Genomic DNA, 20,160 nt, shown 5'->3' with positions numbered 1-20,160 from the left:
GAACCAGTGGAGGAGCCTGTCAGTTAACTGTCCACACAACTTTGTTTGATTCCGCTGACTTGCATTACTACCTACAAGCGACTGGTCACATTAGACCAGATAAAGCTGCAGCAGCAAACCCATCCTTTGACAGTATTGAGCCGAGTGAGGTTACATTTCACTTTAGGAGTTGCATTTCTTTGCACTTAATGAATTTATGTCCAATATACACTCTCCATTTAGCTCTACTCACTCCCAGGGGAAATATCAGAATCTTTAGTAGTTCAGCGTTCCACATGTTCACAAGGCAGTTACAAACAGCTGTACTCACAATCCTCTCCTGAGTAGCCGTACACTATCTGGGGCTCGGGACCCCAGCCCTGATGGTTCTTGGCTTGGATCTTGATCTCGTAGGGAACAAAGGTGGGAGTGTTCTTCACCACAAACGAGTGTCTCTTAACCATGTGCTCCATCCAGACCACGTCCAAGCCTTGTCGTCTGTAACTCACCTTATACTCAAGACCAGGACCATTGTGCTCGATGGGCAACAAGGGCTGCAGCAAATGAAAGCGGGCACAAAAAAGGAAGAACAATAGTGTGAAGAGATTCAAGCAGACTTTCACTGTTGCATAAGGCGCTTCACTGCTCGATGTCGCTGCCTCTGTGGGATTAAGATGACAAGCTAGACCAGTGAACTGTGTTTGGAACACTGGCAGATTTCTATCCCTCTCTCTATTAAAACAATGGAACAATTGACCTGGTCTTGCAGAAAGGCTTTTCTTTGATAGAAGGCCTGCTATATGTCTTCACTTGGTATATGTCTTCACAGATGAAAAGATTTATCTCCTCACAAAAATCTGACCGTGAGAAATGGAACGAGACACAGTTTTCTACAAAGACGAATCATTAACAGCGGGAGAGCTCATGAATCCAAGATTCATGACAAGGCGAGCAGATAATAAGTGAAGGAGAGATCATCTTTCGACAATGAAGCTGAATTTATTACTGTACGCATTACAAGAAAAATTTTCACTTTCACGGCCCTCCTTTCTCTTTCAAATCAAAGAAAGTGAGCACCTTTCATATCAATGCCAGAATATGGCTTTTCTAAAGATTTGAAACACAAAAGTGGGCAAATTCCTATTGGTAATTGCTTATTGAACACTGATAAAATATTATCATTATTCTTTTATAGAATATCTTTGACTTCCAAAAGCTATGATGGATGTGAATAATTCACTTTGCAAAGGTGATACCCATTACAGAATCTAGTGTGAGAGGATAATAAAAGACCAAACTCCTTTCCTTACCTCCCAGTTGATATCCATTTCATTTGGTAAATGACCCTCGATTTTGATATTTTCAGGGTTCTTATCGGGGGCTGTAGAAAAAGAAGGGATATAGATTTTGTCAGCATTGTGGAATAAATCTCCAGTGAAATAGGCACACAGCAGAGCAGATTTTCAACAAGAGTAGAATCAATTATGTAGCAGGTCTGAGTGTTTCTAAACTTCACAGGGCTGCAGTGTTGGCAGCTCAAGTGGCCTGGAGGAGCTTATCAAAAAGTATAATAAACAATAAGGGAAGGGAGGAAGCCTCAGACCTGCTGGGAGGGTTTTGTATCTCTCTGTGGGCTCACTGGGAGGGCCCTTCCCCACAGTGTTAACTCCAGACACGCGGAAGCAATAGTCGACGTGACCGTGCAGTTTAAGCATGGCCGAGTTGTGGTTCCCGGGTACTCGAAGCAGCTCCTTCCAGTTTCCAGGCTCCCACTGGCTCTCCTCGTACTCGATGATAAACTCTGTTGAAAGGTGGAGAGACAATCAGCACTGTGGCTCTTGCCAATGGAACTGCTTATCTAACCACCAGCTGTGAGGAAAACTCTTCAAACTCAGCTCTGGGCCTGTATAATCCTCAGGGAGCCTCATCATAAGTCACGCCTGGATGAATCAATAATAGACTCATTTTGAAAGATGCTGTCAATCTAATCTTTCAGCATGCAGTGACGCCCTAAATGTGTATGTCATATGAAAACCAGTCAATGCAAGATGAATTTATGCAACTCGTACTATAAATACGCTACTACGCTGACACCTGTGCGCACAAATGCTACTTTTACCTGTGATGGAGCTGTTGTGATCGTCCCCTGGGATCCATTTCAGTTTTACGCTTTTGCTCTTGTATTCAGACAGCATCAAGTTTTCAGGCGCATCGGGGACATCTGACAAAACATCAAATCAACAACACAGCAACATGAAAAATCGCAGGCACATCAACGGGTGCAGTGAAAAAAAAAAGGCCAAAGGAACAAATGTTGAATGAAATCGGCAACCAAACATAAACGGCCGTGGAAAACAAGCTTCATGGATGCATGGGCTTCCACTGTTTATTTTAGACTTAAGAAGGTTGACAGTGTCTCACAAACACCTATTGTCAAACACAGCCACTACACTGCGCTAATTAAGCTACAGTCTGCAAGTCCATGCGCTGCTTTGGCTTCCTGACATTATTGATCTATGTATGTCTGTGTCATAGATTAATGTTTCACCAGGGACCTCCTGATCATTTGACACTGTAGCAGAAATATTGTTCACATGTTGGCTCACCTAAGACCATGAGCAGCGCTGAGGCTATGACTTGGTCCACCGGGGTTCTTGCCACACATGTGTACACACCCTGGTCCTCTTGGCTGACATTGATAATGTGAAGAGCACCATCCTCCACTAAGTATCTGTTGACAGAAAGATGGAGACACAATATTGAGTGATGAAATGGAAGAATGTAACGGCTCTCCGGTGAGTCTGCAAGAAAAAAAAAGACGAAGAAATAAAATCACGTATCCCACCTTGAATTCTCTGTGTAGTTAAGGGCTATCTCTATATCATCTTTTTCCCACAGGAGCTCAAAGTCGTTGCTGAAGGACTTGTCGTACTCTGCCAGGCATGAGAGCTGGGCTGTGGTACCTATTAAGATCTGCTGGTCCTCCGGGACCATGACGATGCTAGTGGGATCTACCATGGAGAAGACTGTGTTAGATACAACTCGAGGACTGTGGGGCGCTGCAAGCACTGTTGCATGGAAATGTGCGGTTTACCTTTCACATAGAGCATGGCGTCAATGGCAGAGGACCCCTCGATGTTTTTAGCTAAGCACGTGTACTGGCCCGTGTCGTCTTTCTCAACACTGTAGATCTCCAGGGACCCATTATCGTGAACCGTGAATCTCGGACCCTCTACAGATTCAGAGGAGTCGTCTTTGCTCCTGAAAAACATATTCGAAAAAAGGCTTTGCATTCTAATAATGGAAAGAAACATATACACTCACTGACCACTTTGCTAATCATGGGGGTCCAATTATAACCCCCCCCCCAAAAAAAAAAATGGTGGTGGTGGGGGTATCATTTAAAAGGAAACAAAATTAATATTGTGTGCCACGACAACTTAAAAAACAAATTTTAAATAAATATAAGGATGTGAACAGTACTGATTTAGTCCAGGACGGTGATGGAAATGGTTGTGTTTAAAGCCAGATGTGTTCTTGTGTTGCAATGAGAACATTCAGAACATTTATATAAAATACAGTAAAAAAAAAAAAAAAAAAAAAATTGGTGATGGGATAAAGTAGTCTACAAATTCAGTGTTCAACTACACTGTAAATGTTGCACAAATGTTTAAAATAATAAAAATAAAGATCTATCTTTATCTATCTTCAAGTTCAAACTGAGCATCCGAATGGTATGTGATTTAGGTGACTTTAAACTTGGTTGTTGGTTCCAGATGGGCTGGTCCGAGTATTTGAGTATTAACTGCTGATCTGCTAGATTGTCCCACACAACCATCTCTGGTGTTTACAGAGCTTCTCTGGGCAAAAATGCCTTGCACTTGTTCAAATGTATAAATTAACCGAGTATAAGGCCATGGATGAGGGAAGTGTCAAACAATGAAAGAGAACATCAATGATGAGTAAACAAGGCAATTTTGCAGACTTGGTTTGGATGAGTGATGTTGGTGACCTGTTGGCTCATGAGGAAATTTCTAAGTGAATTGCGCTGGGATATCTGATGGATCTATGGCACTGTTTTTGAAACGTGCCTAAATTATGTTTTTGCAAAATATATTTTAATCATAAATTAACAAAGTCAATAATACTGGTTTAAAAAAAAAAAAATGGATAAACACTACACTGTGAACATTAAATTAAATTTGCTGAAAATAACACGCCTGTTAAGTGACGTGTGTTTTACAGAAGCAGCAGGTCAGTGATTCAGATGAACAGTGCACAAAGGGATTGTATGCATCAAGCAGTTGAGAGCTACTGCTCTCTGCTGGTGTGTAGTAGACTGAGAAGAAGAAAAAAACATGCAGGCTAACCAGGTGATTGTGGAAGGAGGAGAACTGAAAACCTTGCAGTGGATCATTACTCCCTTCCGCTCCACAGCAGAGTAATCCTCTCCGTCTTTGGTCAAAATCATGGGGGGCAGATCTGCAAAAAAAAAAAAAAAAGCAGCAGAAGCAGAAACGTGTCATCAGTCAAAGGTTGTTAGGAAAGCAGCGGATAACAGAACAAGTTGCGACTGCTGAACTGTCACGACTTTAAGGAGGCAGAAAATATATCTTCCTGTTTAAAACAGTGAAACCTAGGACGTAGGACAGAAATAGCAGTTATTCAGCAATTTGAATGGAAGTCAAAGGGAAAATGAGGCTACATTTCAAATGATTTATAATGTCAGGAAACATTTTCCTGAGGAGTAAATGGTCTCAAGCACAAGCTTCAGGTATTCAATAGAAGGTGATATCAATTGTAAATCATGAGTCTCCATTGTGAAACAGGAAGAAGACATCACAGATGCAGCAGTTTAAAAAAAAGTAAACACAGCAATGGAAAGGTAATCATGGGTTAAATGAGCTCACAAACTGTCCTTGCTCCAGTATACAAACAGTGGTGGGAAATCGATTGTTGACCTCAGCCAGGAGGTATATGTTTTCACCAGAGTTTGTTTCTTTGTTTCTTTGTCTGTCTGTCTATTAACAACATAACTCAAAAAGTCGCGGATTTGGATGAAATTTTCAGGAAATGTCCGCAATGGGACCAGGAGCAAGTGATTAAATATTAAATATATAAATATTTTTATCGCTAGTTTGTGGGGGGCTGAGCTGCCTTGGCGGAGGTCTGCACTCTCCGAGTGCTTTTCTAGTTCTTTAATGCATTGTGTTTGACTCTGCTACTCTAGGTGGTAATATGCCAACTTTCAGTTTGTTAGAATTAGCCTTTTTCCCAGTTAATCTGATGTCACAGACCAAAACAAGTTTAGCTGGCAGCTAATTATTGTTGTGCTGCCATTCACCCTGCTCTAAGTTGATGTATCATCAAAATAATCTAGGAGACATTATTTGAAGGGTGAAATCCTGCACTGTGTATTATCTGCAGCATACATTTGGTCTCTTGGTCAGTCCAAAAATGCACTGGTCTGAATCTTGCACAGAACATTATACATGCAATTACACTCCAGAATTCCATCAAATGCAAATTAAAACATGTTTACATGTATTTTAAAGGTCTAGTTTTAGTTGGACTAACAACATAATTAAAAAATGTTTGTCTTTGTTGAGCTAATTGCAGGGATGTTTATGGATTTTAAAAAAAGCATTCAGCTGTCAGACTGTCAGTAACCTGTAATAGAAAAACGAAAGGAAGGACATAAACAATAGAATAATGAGTTAGCCGAGCACGGACACGTTATCAGTGGTTGTCAAAGCTATCCCATTAAAATTGTCTGTCCGCCTAATCATTTACAGAGCCAGCAGCTGGGACTGAGCATTCAGACTCTGTCCAGTGTCATTAACTCCTGTGTCACCGAGAACAAAGTCGCCACACAGGTGAAGAGCAACGGAAAGCAACAGCCTCGTCTTTTTTTTTTTTTTTTTTTTTAAATATGTGGTGTAAAAGCAGCACATGTTTGCCTTATGACACCGAAATCAGCACGGGCTTGTGGAGGAAATTGTTAGCATATAGCATAAATGTCACAGAACACCACTTGTTGCTCCACAGGGAGCAATTGCAGTCTGATTGAAGCAGTGCAGCTTGTAGGAAGCCTCTCTCGTCCACACCTTCCACGGAATCATCACTGCTTTATGGGCAAATGCCAACATCATCTCCAGCTCAGGAGTTAGACTCATCAGCAGTCAGCAGTCTGCCAGTGACTCACCACGATGATTCATACACACTGGAATAAATATTTCCACTGTTTTTATGTGCTTGATAAAAAGGAAGAAAAAGAAGAAGAAAAAAAACATGACAGAGAGAAGGATCTGTGCGGCTCGGGGAACAAAAGGCTGTCATACATACTCATAATCATGATGTTTGCGTTGGACAGCAGCTTTCCATGTCTGTTGGAGGCCTCACACTGATAGACAGCACTGTCAGATGCCTTGGCGTTATGCAGAACTATGGTGTCATCGAATGTCTTCTTGTTGACTGCCGGGGTGTCTGTGATCAACCAAAGGTACAGTCAATAAAACTCAGCAAATGTCAACATTAAAAGAAGAAATGCATTAAATAAAGAGGTAATCGACTGGTAACTGACATTCATTCACAGTAAATGCTCAAAATTACCTCCGGTAAAGAGAGTATATTTGGTAATTTAACATTGTAAACACAGGACATAAAAAGGTGACACAGCAATAAGAGATTAACAAAGCAGAAAGTGACAGTGAAACAAAACAGAAACCAAACAGAGCCTGCAAGCTCATTAAACGAAAAAAAAGAAAAAAAAAGGAGTTTGGTCTGTTTGGATTTGGGTGCATTTTAGTTCTATAAGGTTCTAAGCAATGCATTCAACATTATGCTGAAAAATAATATAATAAATATATTTTTTCGATAGTTACATTTCTTTGTGATAGTATTATAATTTGTGTTGCGCTTGGTCACTGAGGGCAGTGCAACATCTCCCACCATTATCACTCCCTGCTATTCAAATAACAATTTAACAAACTCTTCCTCGTTAATTGTTTCTTTCGAACCTTCAAAATTGGCTTGTTGCCACATTGGAAAACACTGCCCTCATCCAAAAAGCACAGCCACGTTTGCTTCTCAACACATTTTTTCGCTGGTTGCTGGCTGGAACAGTAATCCAAGAAAGCCTGAGTCCTTCTACTATATAATGTAAAAACTGCACCGTCACAGTTTTCATCACGAGTGGCATTGTGGTATGACAGATCTTTCTGGTCCGTTTCCCTTTCCCTTAGATACAATGTTTTCTTCTCACTGTGTGAAATTCAATTTAAAGAATCCAAAGCATTTGACAGCTCGGGATTATTCTTACAGCGTTTCATGGTGGATTCCTTCAACACCCATTTAGTATTTTTGGCTTCAGCGACGTTCCTACCGACTCTCCCGCACATCTTCCACATGCTTAACCTGATGTAATGTGTTCATCAGAAATAAGGCAAACAAAATGTCAACACCGCAGGAGGAGTTCATGTTTTTTAAAGAGTGGTTGTACTATGTAATGACACATAATTAACAGTGACTGCACTGCGAGCACAACCAGCATGAGAAACAGAGGTTCTGCCAGTGGGGACAAGTGGAAATAAGCCGATCTTAACAAAAGGCTTATCTCATATCTCATAAAATCTATGCCCAACTTAAGCCTACAATATCTTTACAAAAATGTCTGTCGCTTAATGACACAGTTATAGACCCTTTTCTGATTGGAAACTGAAGGTTGTGACACTTTGTAAACCATAAAGAAAATCATCGATTTCACATCACAGCACACAGGAGTTGTTGATCCAGTGTTGTCCCCGAAAGTAACTTCAAATGTGTTATTTTGTAGCTTCTGTGTTTTACCTTAACGACATAAACTAAACAAATGCACATTTTCTCTGGGTATCAGGTGGTACAGTGAGCGTGAGACTGACCCTGCAGAGGCACACCGTTCACCCTCCATGTTATGGTTGGCTGAGGAGTCCCACTGGCCGAGCACTTGATCACGACCTCCGAGCCGATCATGCTGAGCTGACTCTCGGGCTCAAACTCCCACTCTGGAGGCTCTGTGAACACACAGTCAGCACAAACTGATATGAGTGTGAGTTTCACACTAAGTATTTACAGAAAGGTGACAAAAAAAACTCAGCCGCACACATGTTATCCAAGTTCACACTCCATGGCTTTTACACAACGTGAAATGACCTGAGACAGGAGGTCACACTACACAATCTTTTCCCAGGAGGAGCCCAGATTAGTTTGTACACTATCGTTAGGGAAAAAACATGGTTACACTCAGTAAAGTCTTTTTTCCCTTTCTGTCTTCTTCTATGTGATGAACCCCTGATGTTTTTCTGATCAGGTTTCAGCTGCCCTCCCCCTGTCCTGGTCTTTGAATGGCTGGGTTCGGCTGGAGTCGCAGCAGACTCTAATCAAATTTCCAGCATGCTAGAAATTAGAAAGCCCGCCGACACCTCAGTGTTGCGGGCTTTTGTGGGCCACATATTTGAGTATTTTAGACTAAGCGACTGCTAAGAGTGCACATAAAGCTATAAATCATTCACTTGCGTATTTATTGAGTATTACCTTGTACTGTATTTAAATTGCATTTCTCCACAAGAGGAGCTTTAAATCCACTATATATGACTGCCGTAGTTGCTACAAATCTTTTTTTTTCTTACTTTTCAGTACACCAAAACGCAGGCGTTAGATATTAAAAACATGTTTCATTTAACTGTCAAGTATTTTACAAGAAAGAAAATTGGAGGAAAGTTAAAAGAAAAACAAGTATTATTGAAATGTCATAATAAGAAGTATCAGTTGGGGGTGGGTAGTTATTTATGACTGAACACTATTTAAATTGAAGCATTCACAATTTTAATTAACTGATGTGAGCTTTTCAACCAGCACTAATCTGGCTCTTTTTAAAGCATCATTAAGTGGCACTGTTACTGTGCAACCAGCACTCCGACAGCAAGTCTGCTCCAGACACGCGTTTAAAGAAAAGTGATGGATCAGAAAATGATTGTTGCAGCAGTGTAACTACCTTCCACGCTCACTGTGAAGTAATGCATGGCTTCTCCTAATTCGTTCTTTGCCAGGCACATATACTTCCCGCTGTCTTCCTGGTCAACTCTCGGTACAATCAGCAACTTTCCATGATTATCCTTTTTTGCTTTAAGAGGAAGATGATGACCCATCTTCACCCACTCCACCTGTGGAGTTGGACTGACAGAAAGTGAGACACACAGGTGAGTCAAAGTAAAACCATAGACTGTGTATAAAACGGACATAGTCTTGCAGTAATTGTTATGATCCGTTATACCCATGTTTCAATTTATATCTTTTGATATCCTGATGACGATGGAGGGAACCTTTTTGTTCCTGTTCTTGTGTCTCAATCATTATATATAAACTAGGAACTTGGGAATTGAACTTTTTGGGAAAAACAGCTTCTATTTGTCACCTGATTTATAACATTAGTAAAAGATGTTCCTGATGAATGAACGGCCTCAGCCGGGAGATTCAGGTCTGTTCAATTTGGTAAATTATGTTCCCATTTAGTGTGAATACACAATAAAGCATGGCAAATATGAGTGGACACCAGTGCAATTGACCACTTGTATGGTACATTTTAACTGTGGCTGCAAAAAATGTTTTGGTGCCAGTCAAATTAAGGCTTGAAAACAGGAGTTTGTTCTAATACCTGAATACTTCTATACACAGACAATGATTGAGACATGTCTTAATATAAGAACAGTAAACCAGAACCGGCTATATTTTGTTGTTTTGGTTTTAAAAAACCTTGAATAACTTACAATCCCTCAGCGATACATTCCAATTTCAAGTCTTCTCCTTTGACCAGCTGTGTCTGTGACGAGTCACCAGAGGGCGTCAGAAGAGAGGGCCTTCTCTGCAGGATTGCATTAGCTAAGGAAGAATATCAGGTAATCAGGCACTAGAAATGCAAATCAGAGGTGTAGGGACTTCACTTAAGGCAACAGATTTCAAACAGCTGTGGTGTGGATGATGCACAGCACAAGGGTGATTTACTCACAAAACTTACCAGCTTCAGGACTCATGTCACTTTTTTCTAAAATGGAGGTGAACAAAAGAGACAAAAGAAACAAACAAAAAAAACAATAAACACAAGGACAATGTAGATGCATCATGACAAAACAATGTAGAAATCACAATATAAAACCAAGATGGTGCATGAAACAAGACAGCTTGTCATTGGGATGGCTTTTGAAGTAAAAAAATAATCAGCACTCGGAACCAAATCAAGGTTTGTACCATGATGATTTAAAGAAGAAAACGGAGTTTTGAGTGAAGACAAAGAAGCTGCACCTACTTGTCTCGACAATGACAGACATGGCGGTCTTCTGAACGATGGTTCGTATTTTTGGGAAGGCTGCGAAGCAGCAGTAGTCTATCCTGCTGTCCTTCTCCACCGCGTGAGAGAAGTAGAGGTCACCGTTTAAGCCCGTTGAAACGCGGTCATCCTGTTCTATATGCTGGAGATCTGACAACGAACACAATATCGTTTTAAAACAATGCATTTCACATTAGAAGTCAGGGCATCACAATATTTACACCTTGTAACTGTTTATTTAAATGTCACCTTTGGGCACCTTGTGTTTCAAAAATCCTCAAGCCTTTATTAGTTACAGTAATAGTAGTAGTTAATGTATCATAAATAAAAGGTTTTAACTTACTGATAGTCATCCAGTAGATCTGCAGAGGCGGTATTCCGGATGGTGGGTTACACTGCAGAGTAAAAGCCTGGCCTTCCTCCACCACCACAGGATCGATTGTTTCTTTGGGAAACTTTGGAACATCTACATTGAAGTGGAGTGTCATAAAAGGGGAAATACAATAAGTTGGTGCATGTCAACTTCTCTCCAGCAGATGGCAGTAATAGCATTCTAGAATGTTGTGAGGGGCCTGACGCCTGAGCTCTGTCCGATTCATTCAGTAGATTGGAATCTGTGGGATTTTTTTTTTTCGGTCCAGAAACTGAAAGAAAACAGACATCACTGTGACAATTGTGTGTGGCTCATCTTCACCACTGCAGAGTGGTTGAAACACCAAACCAAATTTAGTCAAAGAATTTGCTTGACAATTTATGGACGGTGCTGGTTAAGAAAATGTAACAAAAGGAACGGAGAGGCCAAATCACTTTTGATGTTTTCTCCAGTGCAGATGCTGGTGGAGAGGTGGAGCAAGCCTCACAGGCCTCAATGACTTTCTGCCACATCCAATGCAGTAAAAAGCTCACAATGAAGAGGTGCAGTCATTACACAGGACTGCCACTCCTGAATCACTCTGAAAGCACTGTAACAGAGCACCACACACACACACACACACACACACACACACACACACACACACACACACACACACACCACAGATTTATATTACTCACTGGGCACAATGAACTCAATCTCCTTCGATATGGCGGTCCCCAGTTTGTTTGAGGCGTAACAGCGATAGTTTCCCTGGTACTCTGTAAGGTTCCCATTATTGGGTATCACAAAGGTCCCAGAATTCTCTTCTTTCATTAACCGGGGGTCAAGAGAGGGGTCGAATTCCTGGCCATTCTTCGTCCATCTGAATCTACATAAAAGAAAAGGCAGTACTGAAATGTCAGGTTCTAAAGCCAAGACTGCGGAAAGCTAATATTTTTTTTTTCAAAACTCAGTGCACAAACAAGACAGAGTCCATCATGGCCATCTCATCAATGGCCAACTGTTGTTGTAGTTGTTTGTTACTGTTGTGTGTTTGGCTGCTAACCGGCTCTTCATCCTCAATACTCACTCTGGCTCGGGATTCCCTTTGGCTTCACACGTCACGGGGAAGCTCTCGTCGAAAGGGAACGCAATGAGGGAGCTGGGCGACTGGGCTGTGATGGTGGGCAGCTGCTCAACTGGGCAACAAACAAGCACACGGGCACAGGAATGTGAGAACGCAGGCTTCAGTACAGAATTCTGTCACACAGTACAGCATTGGGAACGTCATGCTACAGCAGTGGTTTCTAACCATTTTTTTTTGTCTCGTGATTCCTTAAATCAAAGCAATGGCTTATTGTGACCGCCACATCAGAGGTTATAAGACCTTAAGGTTATCTTCAGGCTCTGACTTAGTAAGAATATTCTCAATATTCTTCCTGTTTACTCCTTTAAACATCTTGGGACTACTCCTGGTGTGGTCACATGAAATGTAAAGGCAATGTTTGCAATGCATTATTTGTGCCGCGGGATAATTTACATTTACTTGCACAAGTAATTGGAGTAAACACCAACTTTGAATATTTGCCTGATGTCTTCCAGAAAGGAGACAGGGAAAGGGGCCTTTTCTTTCCACAATTTACTTTGTGAAATCATGTTGTCATATGAATTCACTCAGTGCTAATTAAGCCCATCAGCTCCACACAACTCTCCCTGTGTTCTCTATATAGCAGTGTTTAGATATCATGTTGGGTCACCCTTCATGTGAACACAATCAGAATAATCTTTTCACTTTGACTTATAGTTAAAAACCACTCTTAAGCAGAGTTCTATCCCAAATATATAAAAAAAAACATAATGCACTACAAAATATCACAAAAATAATACTGTTTTTATGACTCTGGTGTGCAAGAGTGTTTTGATTTTGGAATACAACTCTTAAGGGCAGATGTACAAACATGTTTGTGTTCATTACAGACGTTTATCTGTTGCTGTACATGTACAAACAGACGGAACAAGGAAACAGGCTGAGAGGATTTTTTTCAGCACAAGGGCTTTCTGTCTTTGAGTGTTTTTTTGTTTTTTTTTCAAAAAGTTGGCCTCTGTGATAAACAAAGACAGAACCAATGGTCAGAGAGTAGTTTGGGTTCCATTTTTCTTTTCTGTGCAGAAAACAAATGTTGAGTTTGTGTGACCCTGTCCCCAGCAAGAAGCTGTTACTACGGTTACTGCTTATAGTGTTTACAGAAACATAAGGTGTAAATGACACCAATACACACACAAACCTAGTTTCAACTGAGCTGTGTAGCGAAATGCACATGTATGTGTCTTTCCATTAACTGCTGTTCAGCGAATACTGTGAGTTCACACTATGTGGTAGAACATTTTAATTCAAATTGATGCATGTTGCTGCTTAGATCTATTTTCATACAAGGAAGGCTGTAGATCCAACTTACTGCGATCCACGTCCGCACAGAGCCTCTTTCCTCTTCCAGATTTGCATACATGCCAGTGGCTCCATTCATAGTTTAATGAGGGTTCGCGCTAATATAGCATTCCACGCATGCATACACAATTTTGCATTCCATTTTAGTAGCGTCAATTTTCTCACCAGTAAATTGCCATTGTTTGTATTTCCATGTATTCTTGGAGTTGTGCAAATATGGGTGCCAGCAGACTCACTCATATAACCTCAAGTATAGTACTGTGCATCTTAAGTCACCATTAGATGTGTTGTTTTGGCAATTTTATAATGACAATAGAGGATAATTATTTCTATTTCACTTTACTGGGACCCATCCAGAAAAGCAGTTTTTTGTTGTTGTTGTTTTTATTGTTAGAAAAAAGCATTTTTCAGAAAAAAACATCCTCTACATGTATTAAGTATTTAGCAAGATCTACCCTTACACTTGAACAATAACACAACTCTGTTAATACTGGAGCGGAACCTGGTGCTGTTACTGGTAAATCCTGTGTTTGTCCTACTTTTATTTAAAGAAAAATCTGCTGTAAATTTCTATTATGTCAGGTTTACTCAAGACATGGTTGAGAATTACATACACATGTAGCATGAGCTAAACTCATTGACAGCTTGCTAAAATATAAAACCAGCTTTAAGTCGCATCACTTCATTCCAAATGGCAAAGATCAAAGAATCTGACAGACAGTCAGACAAAAACAACAAAGCTGGTGGTGTCCTGAAACTTTTGCACAGTACTGTATGTTTCCAAGGTTATCATTTTCTCAGTTGGGGACCATGCAGAATCAAACTGCAGATGCCGGTGGACTGTCTGCAGAACGACATGGAAATTGACGATGACATTGACAATGGCCAAATGTTGAATTCAGTGGACCTCTTATTCCAATATGGATACCAATTACAGATTTACCACTTCTTCTACCACCTTTACGTATAAAAACTGTTATGTGGTATTTCAAGAATTGTATTTATTTTTTCGATTTTTGCAAAATGTGCATACAATTGGTCAATGAAATCACACCAATAAGTTATCAGTGGTTTTCCAACTTGATTAAAACTTTTACAAAGCAATGGCATGCAGTGATTTCACAATGAGCCCGAGGCCTGGAACATCCAAAGTAAAAAGAGGAGGCACAGTATGTGGTATCTGTGACCTGACTTGGTCATTGTTTACGCTACACTCACAAACAACTGTACATCTGCCCTTTTGTCTTTGATTGAGCTCATATGATGCTTTGATGAAAACATTGTGGCATGTGGTAAATATGGAAAACACACAACACCACATGTGTGACTGTAGTATGTTTAAGTGAACGGGATGAGGCTTCGAAGTTAAAATACCAATGTTATGGAGTCACGGCTGATGAGAGATGAGAATCGGGTCAAACACATTATTGTTACACATACACATGCTGTGTTTGACAGCAAGACTGCAGATGAACTGACACAGAGCTAATGATATCACTTATACCACAGCGGAGTGAACTTACTGTTTACGTGACCGAAAACTACACCATCCACGGCAGCAGGGAGAGAATCACAAGTGTTATTAACAAAGCCTTTTTGAACACAAACACATTTTAATGCGAAACACAAGCTTGAATGAAAGTGATATTCAGACATAAGTAAGAACAGAAAGGCTTGTGCCATTTCAGAAAACCAGATTGAGCTGTTCTTTATAAAACCTTCAAGAGATGCTCCCAAATTATTTAGAGGAAGAGGATCGATATAAAACGAAACTGGAAAACATGCAGACTACACAAAAGAAACAAGGAAAATAAATGCAGATGCACTCAATCAACAAAATACTTAAAGTGCTCTGTGGTGTGAATTATTTCCTTCCAAATAACTCAATGCTTTTCTCCCTGATAAAAGCACGACAAAGGGATACATTCTCATTAGAAGAGAATAAATAATGATGCGACTCCACATAACCTCTCCTTGTTCATTTATTCCACTGGTTCCTCGTGTCTCATAATTCACTCTGTGCGAGTTGCCCTTAATGTGTGTTTGTTCTGCTTAAGTGTCTATTATCTAGACCTTCGGCTGATTCATTGTGAAATATTGGACTGCAAAACACGACGTGACTCAAATAATTCTCATCACAAACTGAATGTAAAGAAAGAATGGCTCTAATTTAAGTGAAACTAAAAACATAAGCGCAGTTTCCCCTACACGGCCGCAGCATGACGGATTACTGAGCACCGCTAGCATTTCACATGACCATTAATATAATGTGCGAGGAAAAATAATCACTTTGAACTTGCACGAGTGAGCACCAAAAGCTGCAAATTAAGATACACAAGACAACACAGTATTATCTATGACTATTAGGCCATTTCTTTTTTAAATGTGCCTTGAACTGATATGGGCCACACCATCATGGTGTCCTCATGGACCTTAACCGCAGTACCACAGGTGAAAAAAAAATCTAAGGGAAAGATTTTATGAACATTCTTATAGCTAAAAATTCTAAACTCACCAAATCAGATTCTCTACAGAAACATGATTGGCATATTGGCTGATGCTTCAAAAAACTCCACAAACTATTTCTGTGATTTGCTGCTTTCTCTGCTTCTCCATGACACAAAACTAAATCTCTTTGGTTTGTGGGAAGAAAAACAAACAAGTGGATATCACTTGGGAAACACCGAACAACATTTTTCACTATGTTCTGCATTTTAAAGATTAAGCAACAATCGATTAACTTAAGAGAGCAATGGGCACATCAACAAATGATGAACATTATCGTTAGTTAGAGCCCTAGTTTGAAGGAGATGTGTGTGATCTGTGTGTTTAAACGAATTAAACAGTGGCATTATGGAAAGGAAACAGCCATTGGGCTTCATCTTGCACCTGGTGCCAATTAGTACATACAATACAAAACAAAGCAGTGTCACAAATAGAGCTGGCTGATATGGACTAAACCTCCTATTCTGGCTGAATGACAATTTACCTTTTATATCCTGAAAAAGTGGATTTCCTAATTTGGGAATAACTACAATGTGTCTCTTCTTTCTAGCAATCTTTGTTGTTTAAAGGGACACTGTGTAGTATTTATGGGTTTATATAACCCAAAATCAACTTTTGTATACATATTATGTGCTCCTGCATTGTCTAGTTGCCGCATAATAGTTTTTGTTTCATTTTCGTAGTGTTTCAAAAAGTCATGTAAAATAATATGGTCGCGGGCCGCTGTTGCATTGCCACTGTTAGCAGCGAGACGCCAAGTATCTACCGGAGCATGTAAGGACAAACGCGAGAGAACAAATCAAGCGTCGCTTTATTGTAGCGGAAGTGCCGCCTCCACTCTCTCCGCTTCATTTGCTACAGCTGCGGTAGCTCACCCTCTCCCTCGCCTCACGAACCTCATCAGCTGACACGGAGAAAGACAACGAGGACGACATTTGACCGGCTGCGGATACCGTAGTGCTCAGGGAAGGGAGGGGGTGAGCAGAGGAGCAGTTCTTTGTTGTAAATTTCAGCCTCTCCTCTAGATGGCACTATAAACTACTTACTTCACCTTTATATGGCAAATCATACTTGAGCTCACTGAATGCCTGCGAGTGTTTTGAAATGAAGTTCAGTCAAGAGTATGGTTGGCCCAGTGCCATCTTGAGACAGTGGGAAGCAGCGACTTGGTTTGAAGGAAGTGGTGTTCATCTATTCGAGTCCATTAATAACTAAAGGGCATTTAGAATGTGTCAAAATCCAATTTTACTGCTGTAAAAAACAGCCGATACAGGGAAAGCATCATCTCTTACTACGTGGAGAATCTCCTTTTAAAATAGCAATCCACTAAGTCCACTGATATTTCACTTTTCAATGAGAGATGGCACTCATTGGTCTTTTGGTTTGAAAACATAAAATAAAGCACCTGGACACACCCTAAATGCACTATGAACTTTAGATCTTTAAAATATAGCATGCAGTGTTTACGGCTAGGCGGCATGATATGCCTTTCTTTCAGATCCTGTCTATTATAAGAAAGTTGATGGAATCGTCCAATATGATACTGATACTGACATCAAATTTAAAAATGTCTAATTCAATAACAGTCTTTTCAGATTCAACATCCTTGGTTATTTGGATAGAAATCGAATTAAAAATGAAAAGTGTTACCAGTGCGTGTGTAAAAAGAACACATGTTTTTGCTATCTGAGTGAAGTGCCCCTTTAACTGCAGCACTGATTGAAACCAGCTTCCTTTGTGAGCATGTGTGAGTAAGTGTTCGAGACTCACCCTCCAGTGGGATGTCGGTGGCAGCAGTCGTATATAAGGCACAAATACAGGTGATCAATTGCAGCACTGCGACCAGTCCTGGGCTCCTCCTCTGCGACCTCATGGTTTCACTGTAAATCTTTGACGTTCCTCGACAACAACGATGCGTGCTTCTCCTCCGCTTCCCTCAGTGCATTTCTCTGGTGATGCCGAAAGACGCTGTACCTGTGAGAGCAGCACAGACGGAGAAGGCCCCCATGAATCCACCCACACACTGGCTGGCAGACAGAAAAAAAGCAAACCCCAAACACCACAAATCCCCCCGTGACTGGGAGCACGGCTGCTCTCTGCTCAGCCAGGCAGAACCTGCTGCTGGCACACCGTACATTACCATTCGCATCAACAGGAGCTCTGGTGTGCGCTAGTTCACATTTGCTGCAACAAAGAAACACTGACATTAGAGCCTACTATCATTGATGCTTCCCCCTGGGACTCAAATTGTGATGTAGTTTGATGTCTGTGGCTGTGTCGAGCAGAAAGTGAGTTTTTTTGACAATGGAAAGAAACAAACAAACAAATGAAGGAGCGAGTGCATTTATTAATGCAAGGCAGATGCAGAGGGGGGGAAAATAAGGCATTTACTCTGAAAGAGTGCCAAGACTAAAATCAAAATTACCATCAGAGTTGAGGCACAATTGAGCCGATTTAATCAATGTTTTGCTGTTTTTGATCAGCGCCTGCACGATTCTGATAACAATGACTCAGAGAGATTAACAATGCAGCTACACGTTTATCTACCGCTGCAGCAAAGCACCGCTGCCTGAGGGATGTTGAGGGATAAATGGTGTGTACATAGTCAGTCAGAGCAAAAACCGTCTGACTGCGAACACACTGACAGGCTGCAGAGTACAGGGCCATTTTCCAGCTAACAGACCCGAGTCTGGACTATAATAACCACATGATTGGTCCAGAGTGCACAAATGGAGCGGGGAGGAGCATGAGAAAGGGGCGATGTATGGGAATTTTTAGTGTGTGCTGTCCCTATGTGTACGCTCTGGGGTGTCAGCTCATTAGTCTTCCCCGTGTTGGCTGTGACCCAGCTCGGCAGGTCGTGTCGTGGTAATTAGCTCAACAGCTTAACATAGAGCTTAACAACAAAAAAGAGGAAAATATTAACAAGACATCAGCGTTCTGAAGAAATATAAAGTGATAACGTTCTTGGTCTGATGGATTATTTTTTACTGGTGTTTGCATTAAAGTGATATGTTTTAACATGAAGGGGTCACACAAGGTTAGGACGTCCAGTCAGTGCATTCAATGTCTTATTAGTATTGATGGAGCATCCAATGTAAGGGATAGTTCGGCTTTTTGATTTGTTGGTGAATGAGGCACTGACACATTTGACACGTAACTTGCACTCACTGTTAACATAGCCATCAGTGACAGAAAACTCGTTGTTGACACTTAGGCAGAGGCTTTTCTAATAAAATACATACGATATCTTAAGAATAAAGTTATAAATATATATTGTAATAATAAGTTAAACTATGTTATCTTGTGAAATTCTTCATTCTAAGTTGACACAAACTTACCAAATGAAAGTCCTTATGAGTCAAAAATGCAAACTTTGCCTATGGACTTTGGTGAGGAAAAGTAAGTGGTTTTGCAACTTCAACTATCGATATTCTGATAGATATCATTGACTCAAGCAGTGTGGATTTCATTCTGTGAACCGATTTTTTTAAGGCACACAATCATAGTAATAAAGTGCCAACACCTCGTACAACCACAATTCAAAAAACCTGAACTACCTCTTAACTATCCCTGTAATGTGAAGGAGGGCATTTGTACAGCAAATAGCAATGTTCAACCAGCTGTGCAGTGTCTAAAAAGCTTGTCTGAATTCTCGCTCTTCCCTAACCCACCTCATGCCTTAAAGTCAGTGTGAAACACCGAGGTCACAATACTGTTGGAGTGATGGAATTGAATAATTGACCAGACAACAAAAGAGTCGATTTCATTCATTCAGTGAGCGATGAACGTTTGGACCATTCAGCCCCATCTCATAGCAGTGGCATTAACTCTGTCTGTGACTCAATACTGACCTTTCTGAACCAGCTTTTGACCCCACTCCGCCCACTAAACAGCATCACCAACACGGCACGAGACTCTGAGTGCGTTATATACTTAATATAAATTCACCCCACTCAATCACAATTTAGATCTGACATCTAAGATTTACAAGTCATCTCACAGCAGCGCCTGAGGCTCCTTCTTTGTTCTTGTCTTTCCCAAACATGGGGATTTGCGTTTGTTGCTAAACACAGATTAAAATCAAAAGGTAAGAGCTTTCTGCTAATTGGCTTGTGCCGTGTTGGTAAGACTGGTCTGGTTAAGAGGAAAGAGGGGGGATGGAAAAATTCCCACAAGACAATGTGTTCTCATTGACCTACTGTGCTGGCCAAAAGCCTTTACCAAGCTAACAACACCTTAGATGGATTACACTTCATTCAAACTGTGCTTGATCATTTGCCTTTTGATTTAATTTGTTCTCCCCTCGTTAAACATTTATTGGGAACCAACTCGGCCATCTGGTTGAGGGAGGTCTGCTGGGCTTAACCGCTGAGAGTAACAATGTCTGCACTGAAGTCAGGGGGTATATCGTTCCTATTGGGGCTATATGATGCACACGAGGGGGGCCCCAGAATACAGCTCTTCTGATTTACAGGCCACAGGCTTTCTTAATCCCCACTCCTTTCAGCAGCG

General features: G+C 40.8%; 1 protein-coding gene across 1 annotated transcript in view; it reads right to left on the bottom strand.

The window, feature by feature from the left end:
• chl1b (cell adhesion molecule L1-like b) overlaps positions 1-17,518 on the bottom strand; it is a gene marked incomplete at both ends in the record, with an annotated part of 40,611 nt that extends 23,093 nt beyond the window's left edge. The window contains 18 exons of the mRNA XM_083891940.1: positions 311-533; positions 1,290-1,360; positions 1,583-1,780; positions 2,099-2,200; positions 2,586-2,710; positions 2,825-2,990; positions 3,074-3,240; positions 4,350-4,461; positions 6,325-6,465; positions 7,899-8,030; positions 9,011-9,192; positions 9,783-9,894; positions 10,031-10,057; positions 10,319-10,489; positions 10,683-10,805; positions 11,393-11,583; positions 11,785-11,893; positions 17,416-17,518. Of these exons, the coding sequence (XP_083748066.1) occupies positions 311-533; positions 1,290-1,360; positions 1,583-1,780; positions 2,099-2,200; positions 2,586-2,710; positions 2,825-2,990; positions 3,074-3,240; positions 4,350-4,461; positions 6,325-6,465; positions 7,899-8,030; positions 9,011-9,192; positions 9,783-9,894; positions 10,031-10,057; positions 10,319-10,489; positions 10,683-10,805; positions 11,393-11,583; positions 11,785-11,893; positions 17,416-17,518 (2,455 nt within the window). The remainder of the gene's footprint in view (positions 1-310; positions 534-1,289; positions 1,361-1,582; positions 1,781-2,098; positions 2,201-2,585; positions 2,711-2,824; positions 2,991-3,073; positions 3,241-4,349; positions 4,462-6,324; positions 6,466-7,898; positions 8,031-9,010; positions 9,193-9,782; positions 9,895-10,030; positions 10,058-10,318; positions 10,490-10,682; positions 10,806-11,392; positions 11,584-11,784; positions 11,894-17,415) is intronic.
• Between the last annotated feature and the right edge of the window lie 2,642 nt (positions 17,519-20,160).

This window comes from Microchirus variegatus (assembly GCF_963457635.1).
Source record: "Microchirus variegatus genome assembly, chromosome: 7".
NCBI classification, from domain to species: Eukaryota; Metazoa; Chordata; class Actinopteri; order Pleuronectiformes; family Soleidae; genus Microchirus; species Microchirus variegatus.
This window is presented reverse-complemented; position numbering and strand designations above follow the sequence as displayed.